The sequence below is a fragment of the Mytilus edulis genome, chromosome 3, assembly GCF_963676685.1.
Source record: "Mytilus edulis chromosome 3, xbMytEdul2.2, whole genome shotgun sequence".
NCBI classification, from domain to species: Eukaryota; Metazoa; Mollusca; class Bivalvia; order Mytilida; family Mytilidae; genus Mytilus; species Mytilus edulis.
The window spans coordinates 22,248,902-22,262,710 of NC_092346.1; the positions used below are offsets into that span (position 1 = coordinate 22,248,902).

Consider the following 13,809-nt stretch of genomic DNA (forward strand, 5'->3'; position numbering starts at 1 on the left):
ATGTTTTCCAATAAAATTACCGGAAAAACAAGATCTCAAAAAATGCTGAAAGAGAGTTGAAAGACAATCAAACTCACAACACCATGGCTAGTATAGAAAAAGACCAACAGACAAACCAGTACAATGATCACAACACAGAAAACTGTATAGCACAAACTCGTCCAAAAATGGGGGGAGATCTAAGGTGCTCTTGAAAGTTAAGCAGATCCTGCTCCACATGTGGCACCCATTGTAACACCAAAACCATTTGATGACTCCTTCTGGAGTTCAAATCCTTATTTAAATGATGATATTTGACTAATTGTCTTGCCTGCCACGAAAGTCAAGGAAAACAAACTACTTGTGATAGAAGGATATTTTGTATAATTAGTTGCATTACTATCTGTACACACTTTTTTATACACTTATCTTAAGTCAGGAGCATGTTTTTCATAAGTGTTTCTTGTTTTTGTTGAGCCAGTGACTTTTGTCGCAAAAGGGATACCCTACATTCCATCATCAGCTGTAGCGTCATTTTGCAGCGTCCACAAATATTCTCTTTGTGGTTAAAGACTTTCTTAAACTATCCTTAGACAGAAGCTTGTTAATGATTAAAAGCTAGTATCTAGAAGGAAATTTGTAAAAAATTATTTTTCTATTTTTGTACGACGTCAAAAAAATTTGCAGTCGCAAAATTGGTATCACATCGTTGTCAGAGTCTTCTGAAGACATTTGGTTTCTGGAAAATAACTTAAGTTTAAGTAAATATAAATCTATGATATTAAAATATTTTGGGGGTTATGGTCCTAAACGTTTAGGATTTGGTGGCCAAAACGGGGCCCAAAAAATCATTTTTAGCTCACCTGACCTGAAAGGTCAAGTGAGCTTTTCTCATCACTTGGCGTCCGTCGTCTGGCATCCTGCGTCCATAGTCTGTAAACTTTTACAAAAATCTTCTCCTCTGAAACTACTGGGCCAAATTTAACCAAACTTGGCCACAATCATCCTTGGGGTATCTAATTTAAAAAATGTGTCCGCTGACCTGTTCATCAAACCAAGATGGCCGCCATGGCTAAAAATAGAACACAGGGGTAAAATGTATATTTTGGCTTATATCTTTAAAACCAAAGTATTTAGAGCAATTCTGACATGGGTAAAATTGTTGATCAGGTCAAGATCTATCTGCCCTGAAATTTTCAGACGAATCCGACAACCTGTTGTTGGGTTGCTGCCCCTCAATTGGTAATTTTAAGGAAATTTTGCAGTTTTTGGTTATTATCTTGAATACTAATATAGATGGAGATAAACTGTAAACAGCAATAATGTTCAGCAAAGTAAGAACTACAAATAAGTCAAACATGACCAAAATTGTCAGTCAACCCCTTAAGGAGTTATTGCCCTTTACACTACAAAAGTCTAAAAGTCTGAAAAGACCAGTTTTTGTCTTGATTTGCATGAACTTATACTCCACATTCCCCAAAAGTATGACTTGTGTCTTAATTTTTCTTGACAAATTCTCTATTATATCAAATTTGTATGAAATTTACTTGACATATTCTTGACATTCTGAATATGGTCTTAAAATTTCTTGACAAATTCTTGACATTTGAATACTGTCTTTAAATTTCTTGACATTCTTATTTTTTCTCAGTATGGCTTGACATATTCTGAACATTTGGAATTGTGTCTTAAAGGAGTATGTTCGATAAGGTCCTAAAATGGCCCCCTTTTTTAGCGTTAATTTCAAATTCGGATTTATTGACCAATATCACAATAGATTATAGCTAAAACATGACTAGATAGGATATAAGCCATTTTGTTGAAAATTTTACGTTTCTGCGTTTCATTATGACGTCACAAGTTGTACTCATATTGATTTTTCACGAAAAAAATCAATGAAAATGGGTAAATTTCCAAAGATTATTTGACAGGAAACATAGAGCGCATACGTCGACAAGAAAGATCTTTTAAAATAATATTTGTGAAGACATTTAACATGTCTTATTTGAATATTAAGCTTGTCGACGCCTGCGCTCTATGTTTCCTGGTCCTTTATTTGGTTGAAATCCAGCTGATTTTGTCAAATTTCACCAAAATCCCTTATCTTGACCTTTTTGGGATGTAAAAATCAACGTGTTAGAACTAAACTTTGACAAAAACAGCTCTGTTTAACTTTCTCACATGTCTCTAAGGCAACTTAAAACAATTATTGTCTTGTAACAATGAACTTTATAATTGGGGCCAAATATGGCACTTACTCCTTTACTTGAGAGTTCTTACTTTTACAAATCATGACCAATATTCATGATATAACTTTAATCTTTATTTCTCTTTACATAATATACTGTTGTTTCAAGTTACACTTCTTACAACAAAAAATGAAAGTTGGGCATGTAAAATAATTGAAAATGTTGTATTGTCTTGAGATAATTAGCTGTCAATTTATTTTTAGAAGTTACTATTTTAGCCATGATTATGTGTCATTTTCTATTTTAGAGTCTTTTATTATGTATTTAAATGGGTAATTATGGTTGCAAACTCCATTGGAAATTTGATTTGAGATTACGACCATATCTTGAGGGAAAGATTTTTTTGGTTTTTATTTATATATAACCAATTTTAAGTTCTTTGACTACAGTTCTACAGTTATTCTGTGTCAGAAACCTATTATGTGTCAAATATTTAATTACAATCCAAATTCAGAACTGTATCAAGCGTAAATATTGTCTTCATTTTTGCCCCAACTGTTCATGGTTGGACCTCTGTGGTCGTATCAAGCTTTGCTCTGTAAAGATAAACTGTAAACAGCAATAATGTTCAGCAAAGTAAGATCTACAAATAAGTCAATATGACCAAAATTGTCAATTGATCCCTTAAGGATTTTTGTCTATAAAAATCAAATTTTAAACAATTTTTGTAAATTTTTGTAATCTTTTACTCTAATCTTCTCCTTTGAAACTGATGAGACAAATTTAACCAAAATTATCCACAATCATCAGTAGTGTATTTAGTTTAAAAAATGTGTCTGATGACCCTGCCTGCCAACCAAGATGGACGCCATGGCTAAAAATAGAATGAAGGGGGTAAAATGCAGTTTTTGGCTTATACTTTGAAACTAAAGCTGCAAAAGTATAACAGTTGCATTATTTCATGCATCAATTGTAAACAAAAATAGCAGGTGAGTGACACAGGCTCCTTGGAGCCTCTAGTTAAATTTGTCTAAATTGAGGTCAATATAAGGGTCCAAAATTAAAGTTTTGATTATTGAATTATTCCTGCTGTATGATATTCTAAATAATAATGTGCATTTAGATTTTTTATTTTTGGTCCTGATTTCAAATACTCTAGTTCAGGGAAACAATGTGCATGTGCAAGATCGATCGTGATTTTGCGTTATCGACTAATTAGATCCGAGATTTGATAAACTGGGGGCATTATCAGTTTATTGATTTATCAGATCGGCATCGTAATTACTGCAGTCAGATTAATGAAGACTTTATTTTCAAGAAGCATATACATGCTATGGCAAACGAAGATATACAATATATGACAAACATAAGACAGCAGAGAACAGCTAGAAGTTACAGAGTATACAATAATATTATGACAATCATATGTGATCTAATTTTCCAAGCTGCATTTAATAATTGAAAAGTTTTACTGTCAGAGATTTAGAATAAATTATCTAACTTGTGCCGATTTGACCAAGAACAGTTGAATAAATATAAAATTCTATACACACAGATCTATACGTTGGCCATGATAAAACAAAATGATATGCGTCCTCCAAAACATTCATATTGCAACATATACAAATTCTATTTTCTCTTTGAGTATTCAGATAACGACCAACTTCAACATTTAATCTAAGTGTGCCGCTACGCAATTCTGTTAATATAGATACATATTACAATGAAAATCTAGTATCTTTCCACTGACATATTAAAACAGACTATTTTGACCGCTATGTTAATTAATCTTACTGATTACAAAAGGAACGGTTTGATATATGTCACCTGACTTTGAGTGTTACCTTCACGTAAAAATGGACAGATTCATGCTGTGATGTTCACTTAGCAGATCTCTGTATATTCAAGAAGGTACGGGTGCTATTTCATTACCATATCTGAGGCACTGATCTTAGGTCATAAAAAAAAACTCAATCAACACCTAGGCCATATGGTATCATAAAGTTTTACCTTAAACTATTAATCTCACCAGGCGACAGTTAGACACAATTAATATACCCTTAATAATCATAATCATGTTCTGACTGTTAGGTACCATTAAAATATATGTTCAAAATGCTAGCCCCGATTGCATGCGTGTATTGAATTTACATATTTTTTTTTGTACTTAATTCAATATGATATTGATATATATTAATATTGTATACAGAATATCTAGTTAATTTCAATGAGATTTAATAAGATCTAAAACAGAAAAAAAGATACTTTATATTTTTTTGTTGTAACTTCAGAAAGTAAATTTTCTCGCATATATATATATATAGTTTGGCATTTGATTACATACTTTTAATGAACAGTGTTGTTATATTACAATTACTATAGAAAAAAGACCCCCCCCCCCCCCCTTAGACAAAAAGAAAACAATTATTTTCGTCTTGTCGAAAGCAAGGAGGTCTTTAAGATTTATGAGTGAAATATCTGCCTACTTGGATCTTTTGACATACATCCTTCTTTTTGACAAGTTTCGCGAAAGCGATACTTAGCGATCATAGATTCCGTCGTCAGCATTCACGCCGAGTACTTCAGCATACATGCAGGTTCAGTCTGTGGTTAAAGTTTTGTTTTACATCAAAATCGTTGTCAAACATAAAGTATTTTTTGGGAAATTGGGACAGAAGCTTCTTTCTGTCCAAAATACAGTATCCAGGGCAGAATTTTGCAAATATTTATTTTCATTTTCCCGTATTTTACTACAAGATGAACTTAATTTTTCCTGAACAGTTAATTTCATGTTTTTTCTGAGGTTGAAGATTTTTATGCAGTCATCAATAACCGTTTTGTTTAATCGTCCAGTTGCATATCCATGCAGGTCAAGATCATGATAATAATATATGAATGTTGAAACTATTTTGTTCTACATTGCGCTGGACTTTTCACTTTTTTATTCAAAATGCACAGTCAGAGTAAAGACGTTGTATATATATCTTATTAGTGCCGGTGTGGCTTTTTTGCTATGAGTTTTATTCCATATGATGACCTAGTTGTAGCTGTTTGATTTTATGGGAACTTATTTTAGTATGTTTTGAACTAGGAACGTGTCTACTGTTCCAAGGTTTAACGATCAGATTATTTATACAATATTGAAAACATAACATTTATGAAGCCACGGTTATTTTTTTATTGAATACATCGTATAATATCATTCATTACGACTATGTGTTATGACCAGCAACAACTTTTTAAAAAGCTCTGTTTTACATGACAGTCATATGGTTTAGATTGTTTATCTATATTCTCCAGAAAAAAGGCTAAAGAGAATAAAATTATGTAGTGTCACCATTGTATGATATACTAGCTGTTTTGGCAATTATATTAATGCCATTACGCCAGCATGTTTCTGGAAATTATTCTCAATTGCTAAAAATGATATTTCTGCACATAAACTTCCTCAAAGTACTTAACAGCTTCCAGGTACTTGAAGGACCTTGTTCCTTCTTTATCAAACATTTCGTTTTAGTTATTTGCAAGCTGAATTTCAAAATTATTTTCCAATTTTCTCCCGTAATTTTCAAACACTATGTCTCGAAATTTTTCACAATATTTTTTATTTTACTTTATTAAACATAAACATAAACAACCAAAAAACAGATGACACTCAACGACTTCACAGGTAAACGGGAAAGCGGCAGGCGTCCTAATAAACACCTATTGAACATTGAATATTGATGTGTACTATATTTGACTTTGCCCCCAGTTCATTCAAATCTCGCATATTCTCGCATGGATTTTAATTAAACCCTTGACCCACTCAGAATTCTAGGTCGCGAACAAGCTTTCCTTGAACTACTCTATTGAAGTCCATATTAATGATTGAAGGGACCAAAATTAAACTTTGTTCGATTTCAACTTAAATTAAATGTTGGTTTTTTTCTTCATATGCTGAATATAACCATGTAAACTTATACTTGTACTTGTACATGTTCTAAAATTGACATATTGAAAGAATAATAAAGAAGGTTGCACTTTTGTTTTCAAATTCGTTTTATTGAATCATTGAGTTTTCGCAACACCAATTTAGACTAAATCTAATGGATGTAAAAATATCTTCATCAAATATTCTTGTTACCTTTCAAGTTGAGTTGTAATAATCAATAGGTAGAAAAAGGTTAGATAAACCAAAAGAAAATTTTAAATTTAAATGGATTGATGATAAATTCTAGACTTTCTATTCTTATCAAGAAATGATTTCTCTGTTTGTTACTGCACAACAGGGTTATGTTGGAATACATGTATTAGGAAATGTTGAGCAACAGAAGGATTTGCAGACCAACTGAGAGCATTAATTACTGTTATAGTGACAAATAGATAGAGAATTATCCAATGATTTGAATTGTACATTCCTAGGAAACTTGATTACTGGTACAAATGTTATCATCTGACTCACAGTAACATATAAGCTACACTTCAATTGACTGCCTTTATATGGAAAGGATGTATAAAAAGATTTTAAAAAAGCCAATATATTGAATAAAAGATGTTGTACTGAGAAAACCAGAAATATCAACTTAGGCACCTAAAGCAGCGTACAATGTAAACAATTTGTATGGTTTGTTGACATCAACTTCATGCAAGCTATGTGATTTATCTGTGCAAAATATATAAGGAAAGCAATATGCCTTAAGTCTCCTCATGATCATGAACACAGTTGTTATTATATATAATGGTTGAAGACACAATCCCTGTAGTTCTTATATTCTGGCAACTGTTATTAACAACAGCATAGTGTATTGCACAAAAGCAAAAAACTGAATATACGTCGCTGTTACGTTTGAATTACCTCTTTTACACTGCTTTTAAATTATGTAGAAAGCAATGTTGTATTGTCTTGAGATAATTAGGCTATTAGCTGTCAATTTTTTTTAAAAGTTACTATTTTAGCCACGATTATGTGTCATTTTCTATTTTAAGTCTTTTATGATGTATTTAAATGGGTAATTATGGTTGCAAACTCCATTGGAAATTTGATTTGAGATTACGACCATATCTTGAGGGAAAGATTTTTTTTTTTTTTTTTTTAATTTATATATAACCAATTTTAAGTTCTACAGTTATTCTGAGTCAGAAACCTATTATGTGTCAAATATTTAATTACAATCCAAATTCAGACCTGTATCAAGTGCGAATATTGTGTCCATTTTTGCCCCAACTGTTCAGGGTTGAACTTCTGTGGTCGTATCAAGCTGTACTCAGCAAAGCATTTTATTTATGTTTTTGCCGTTTATTTTAAAAATGATTATACTTTGAATAGCAAAAAAGATCAGCACAAAATCTACAAAATAAGCAGTTTTAAAATAACTCAATATTGCAGAATTCTTCAGCCATTTCTCTTTAGAATAATTATTATTTGCCCTTGAATGACAATTTAAACACTTTTTATACGCCCGTTTACGAGACGTATTATGATATACCACTGTCCGTCTGTGGTCAACCTTTCAAGACATTTTTCCATACATTTATTTTTGGCATTGCACGAGTCATGTCTTCTCTGACTGTTCATGACGTTAAAATACTAAATCCCTGGGATGTTTTTTAGTTGATTTTAGTCTCTGATGCATGATTTTTTTATTATTAATTGTATTTGGCTTTTAACTAGCTGTCAGTAACTGCGAGTACTCTCAAATCGTATTTTCTTGTTAATTCGACCTGTTGATAATGTTTATAATGGTTTTGTGTTGTTTTATATTTAATTTATATATGGATCTTGTCTATATTCCAGCTTTGATTATTTGGAATATCACTTCTTCTTACTATATAATGGTTGAAGACACAATCTCTGTATTTCTTATATTCTGACAACTGTTATTAACAACAGCATAGTGTATTGCACAAAAGCAAAAAACTGAATATACGTCGCTGTTACGTTTGAATTACCTCCTTTACACTGCTTTTAAATTATGTATAAAGCAATGTTGTATTGTCTTGAGATAATTAGCTGTCAATTTATTTTTAAAAGTTACTATTTTAGCCACGATTATGTGTCATTTTCTATTTTAAGTCTTTTATGATGTATTTAAATGGGTAATTATGGTTGCAAACTCCATTGGAAATTTGATTTGAGATTACGACCATATTTTGAGGGAAAGAATTTTTTTGGTTTTTTTTTAATTTATATATAACCAATTTTAAGTTCTACAGTTATTCTGAGTCAGAAACCTATTATGTGTCAAATATTTAATTACAATCCAAATTCAGACCTGTATCAAATGCGAATATTGTGTCTATTTTTGCCCCAACTGTTCAGGGTCGAACTTCTGTGGTCGTATCAAGCTGTACTCAGCAAAGCATTTTATTTATGGAACCCTTACAAATTTTTATTTAACTTTGGTGTCTGCTTTATATCTCATAAGATAACTTCCCTTTAGTTTTTCAGAAATCTCTGATATGACATTGAGAAATTATTTAACTTTCTTCTTGAAAAACATGATTGGCATATCAAGTGATCAAAGCTCAGCTGTTTATATTTTGTTATTGCTCATTATCTTGAAAACAATAACATATATAGAAATACTTTAAACAGTAAAAATGATCAGCAAAACAATATAAAAACAGATTTTAGTCAAATTATATTCTCTAGTAGAACTGTTGAAGATGCACAATGACTGTTGGGTATCAATTTTCGTGGATTGCTGAAAACTTGCATATTCGTGGATATTTGATTTCCTGGTTTTACCTATTTCTGTATACAACACCTATTGAAAATATATTATTCGTTGAACATTTGAATTCGTGGTTCACCTGTTACCACGAAACCCATGAAAATTGGTATCCAACAAATAATAAAGAATTCACAGTATTAGTTGTAATATTATATTAAACTTAAAGCTGTCTAATTCATGTTCACCCATTTTAATCAAATTCACATATTTTATTTATAACAATGTAAAACATTTATCCAAACCAATGAAAGTCTAGAATAAATAATAAACAGGCCACGAGCATGGAAATATGTAGCTTCGTTTCGTGTGTATTTAAAAGTCTAGACGCCATCTAATTAATAATCGAGTTGACCACTAAAGTCCTGCAATGACCATATAAGCAATGTAAACATAAATATAGATATAAATAGATTAAACAAACTCGTGCTGGTGGATTATTCTAGGTCTATTTAATTTCATATTATAGATGAAAAATAAATGTTTATCATCGTTTTTACCTGTATAAGATTGAATTTTTGTGGATCGAATCAGTCAATCAAATGATTTATCTTTGTTTCACTTTCAATGTTGACATTCTTTTCCTTTAAATAACTATACACATACAATTCACATGATATCCATCTCAAGCTAAGGGTTTAAATTGAAGTTCACATGAATACGGATTCAATGAGGTCGAATTATTTACTTGCAAGCAAATAATTCATAATCAATGTTTTTTAGCTTAGTTTGACAAAATTGAACCATATTGGCTGCTAAAAGCTAATTATTATTTCACTATTTGCATTTAATAATTGATTGAGCAAAAAAAAAGTTATTTTACTTTTTATACATCTCGTAGCTAGTGCCCTTTATATAAGCAGTTGAAATCGGAAATAATATATCTAAATGTGATCTGAATGTTTTCAAGAAACTGGTAATTTTATCCAAATTTATACTAGATTTTTATTATTTTAGGGCAGATATTGATGAACACCTGTCTAAATCACCTGAATTAAGAAAAGCAGAAAAGCTTGTAGGAGACTTATCTGGTATAAATGATGATGTCAAGTCACTTGTTCATGTAAGTTCTTTATAGTCTTTACAATTGTTTGTTTGTTGTTAGGCAGTTAGCTGCCTTATGCTAGCATCCTAGATTCGTGTTCCCCCCAACAAATGCTGATAGAAGTGCCATTGTTATTATCTAGCAGGCTTATATATTATTTATAAATAATTGGGCACTTTTTCATACTTTTACTTCTGGAATACAAAAAATATGAGCAGAATAACCTTAAATTATCGTTGAGTGACCTGAAATATTTAAAGTTGCATAAAGGAAATAGTGCTCAACAGAAATCTATAGGTAGTTTATTACCACCTGTGCCTTTGTCTAAGATGTCAAAGAATAATAATTCTATGAAATATTTCATTGCTGAAAATCCTGATTACTAGTCATTTACATTTCCAACAGAGCAAAAGGCGCAGGAATATTGTTTGGCATGACTCGCTGTAAGCAGTCTTAGTTGGCGGTAATTTTAACTTTTAGTTTAAAATTTTAAAACGAAACGTTAGCTATAAATGTAGTAGGTATATTCATTGTACATTGATTCTGATAAGGTAAAGTCCGATTAAAAGTAAGTATTGTTTTTCATGATATTCTTTTTGTTTAAGAAGATTGTAAGTAAAGTTATCTTTATTTAAAGTCAGGTTGCATATACATAATAACAAGGAACATGAGCTCTTTAACCGACTGATTATTTAATTAATTTCAATTAAATGTATGCTCATTTAAATTCCTTTCTTTTATTAAATTATTCCGTTTATCACTGACCTTGCCAAATAAAGTTGTTGTTTGTTTATGAATGAAATAGAATCAGTAATCCACTTTGATTAGTTGAAATATTTTAAGGAATGTGGAACAACTCGTCCCAGAGACATGTTGGACCAAGTCCACTTCCGCTGTTTTAAAGATGAACTTGTCCGCAGTGATTCTCCAAAACCCCTTGTCAGACTTACTAAGGGTTTCATAAAATATCTAGGGGAGCCATCAATCTTTTGTTTGTACATTATGGTCAATATTGGGGTTTACTAATATAATAAAGAAGATGTGGCATGATTGCCAATGAGACAACTATCCACAAAAGACCAAAATGACACAGACATTAACAACTATAGGTCACTGTACGACCTTCAACAATGAGCAAAGCCCATACCGCATAGTCAGCTATTATAGGCCCCGATAAGACAATGTAAAACAATTCAAATCAGAAAACTAACGGCCTTATTTATATAAAAAAATGAACGAAAAACAAATATGTAACACATAAACAAACGACAAGCACTGAATTACAGGCTCCTGACTTGGGACAGGCACATACATAAATAATGTGGCGGGTTAAACATGTTAGCGGGATCCCAACCCTCCCCTAACCTGGGACAGTGGTATAACAGTACAACATAAGAATGAACTATAAAAATAAGTTGAAATAGGCTTAACTCATGCTAAGATGGACAAAAATACAAGTAGACGTGGCCGGGTACTTATACATCCTGACACAAAAGACGCAATGAACAGATCTGAGAGTACTCCCAGTTATTTGACAGCTAGTTCAAAGCCACTAACAACTAATAAAAAAAATCATGCATCTAAGACTAAACTTTCAATCCGTACACATCCAACTGTTAATAGAATATAGGGTGAGTCCATGGGGGTTACCCCATGCCACCTTCAATTTGAGACTGTGTTTTTATCTTGTAAACAGTTGCGAACCTAACCCCTTAACCATATAAATACAATTGTTTTACTTTGTCTTATCAGGGTCTTTTATAGCTGACTATGCGGTATGGGCTTTGCTCATTGTTGAAGGCCGTACGGTGACCTATAGTTGTTAATGTCTGTGTCATTTTGGTCTTTTGTGGATAGTTGTCTCATTGGCAATCATGCCACATCTTCTTTTTTATAATGTATAGGAAAATAAAGCAAATCAAATGAAAATGATTTTGGGGAGTTCCCAGCATCATCCCCACCCCTTCTGTTTGAGAATTTGTAAACAGTTGACATCCCAACTCTTAAACCATATTTATTCATGTATAAGACAATATAGGGGGAGTCCATTGGGGTTACCCCACCACCTCCTATTTGAGAGTGGTTGAGTTCCCCACCCCTACAACATATATATTCATGTACGGGACAATATAACAAATCAAAAAGAAATATAGGGGGAACCCCTGGGGGTCAACACCACCCCTTCTGATTTTGCAACTTGTAAACAGTCCAGATTCCCACCCCTAATCCATATATATTCTTATATGGGACAATAAAACAAATCAAATTAGATTAAGGAGGAGTCCTGGGGGGTCACCCCACCCCCTCCTGTTTGAGAACTTGTACAAGGTTGAGAACCCTACCCCTTTATCATATATATTGATATTATTAGTTTAAACATATTTATTTATAGTGGATTGGGAAACAAGTTTTACAACTTATATTAATCCCTTTCCACTTTGCGGGTGCGAGTGCTGCCTTGTAGCGGCATTAGCCTACTCTTTTTCGAAATCTACAAGGGTGTCTTTAACGTGCAAGAGATATGGCTCTCTCTTAACACGGGCCAGCCATTTATCGTCCCCGTCCGACGGACTATCATCGTTTCCTCAAGACCATACTCGCAAATGGTGTCAAGGGAGAGCCGAAAATTGAGTTCCTGAAATTTTCATCCCAAACGGGAATTGAACCAGGAACCTTTGTGTTAGTAGTCCGATGCACTAACCACTACACCACGGCTCTCATTGATATTATTGTACTGCAATACAACAAATCAACTGAAATAGGGGAAGTCTACAGGGATCACCCTCACCACTCTTCATTTTGAAAACTTGCAAATGAGCGAGCCCCACCCCAAACCTTTTATATTCTTGAATGGGACATTAAAACAAATGTAATTTATGAAATAATGGGCAAGTCCCCTAGGTATGAACCACCACCTCTCATTTTAGTCTAGACCAAACCAATTTGTACTGGACTAAGTCCAATGTCAGGCGCCCAGGTGGTCTAGCGGGACGGCTACAGTGCAGGCGATTTGGTGTCACGATATCTCAGGAGAATGGGTTGGAATCCCGGCGAGGGAAGAACAAAAAATTTACGAAAGCAAATTTACAGATCTAACATTGTTGGGTTGATGTTTAGACGAGTTGTATATACATAATGTATACAGCCATGTATCACCATCACTGCTGGTGATCTGATTGATAAATCTGTTGTAGAGTTGTCACTGGCTAAGACATACTTATAAATATAATTATTTTCTGTGACTGTATCTTACAATAATTTGTAGGATCCTTTACTATAGATAATTTAGCTGATCTGTAAAAATAACATCTCCATGCCTTATATATCATGTACTGCAGTACGCCGCTAGATTAAAACTGATGTGGAAAGGTAACACACGGCCAGGGAAAGCTCTATTTTTTAAGAGCCCAGGTGGTTGTGTGGTCTAGCGGGACGGCTGCAGTGCAGGCGATTTGGTGTCACGATATCACAGTAGCATGGGTTCGAATCCCGGCAAGGGAAGAACCAAAAATTTGTGAAAGCAAATTTACAGATCTAACATTGTTGGGTTGATGTTTAGACGAGTTCAGTTGTATATATATATATATACAATGTTTATGAATTTGATATGATATATATGTTTGTATGTTTGTGTATAACCAATGTGTATTGTCTTGGTATCAATCCTGTAATTTTGGATTTCAAACCAATAAAAATTACTTACTTACTTACTTACCTCAATGTCCTGAATGGACTATTCTATTTAGGTATGGGACATTTTACATTTAATACACAATTTGTTCTTTGTTTTGCCTCAACTGTTCAGGGTTAACCTCTGCGGAAGTATCCAGCTGCTATTGGCGAAGCAATTTATTTATCATTATGGTTTATATAGAAAATAAAT

The 13,809-nt window shown here is 32.7% G+C and overlaps 1 protein-coding gene across 2 annotated transcripts in view; it reads left to right on the forward strand.

Moving 5' to 3' along the window:
* Positions 1-13,809, forward strand: part of LOC139514209 (protein TALPID3-like) — a 178,458-nt gene that overhangs the window by 75,664 nt on the left and 88,985 nt on the right. For both annotated transcript variants that reach the window (XM_071303034.1, XM_071303035.1), the window contains exon 9: positions 9,839-9,944. In XM_071303034.1, the coding sequence (XP_071159135.1) occupies positions 9,839-9,944 (106 nt within the window). The remainder of the gene's footprint in view (positions 1-9,838; positions 9,945-13,809) is intronic.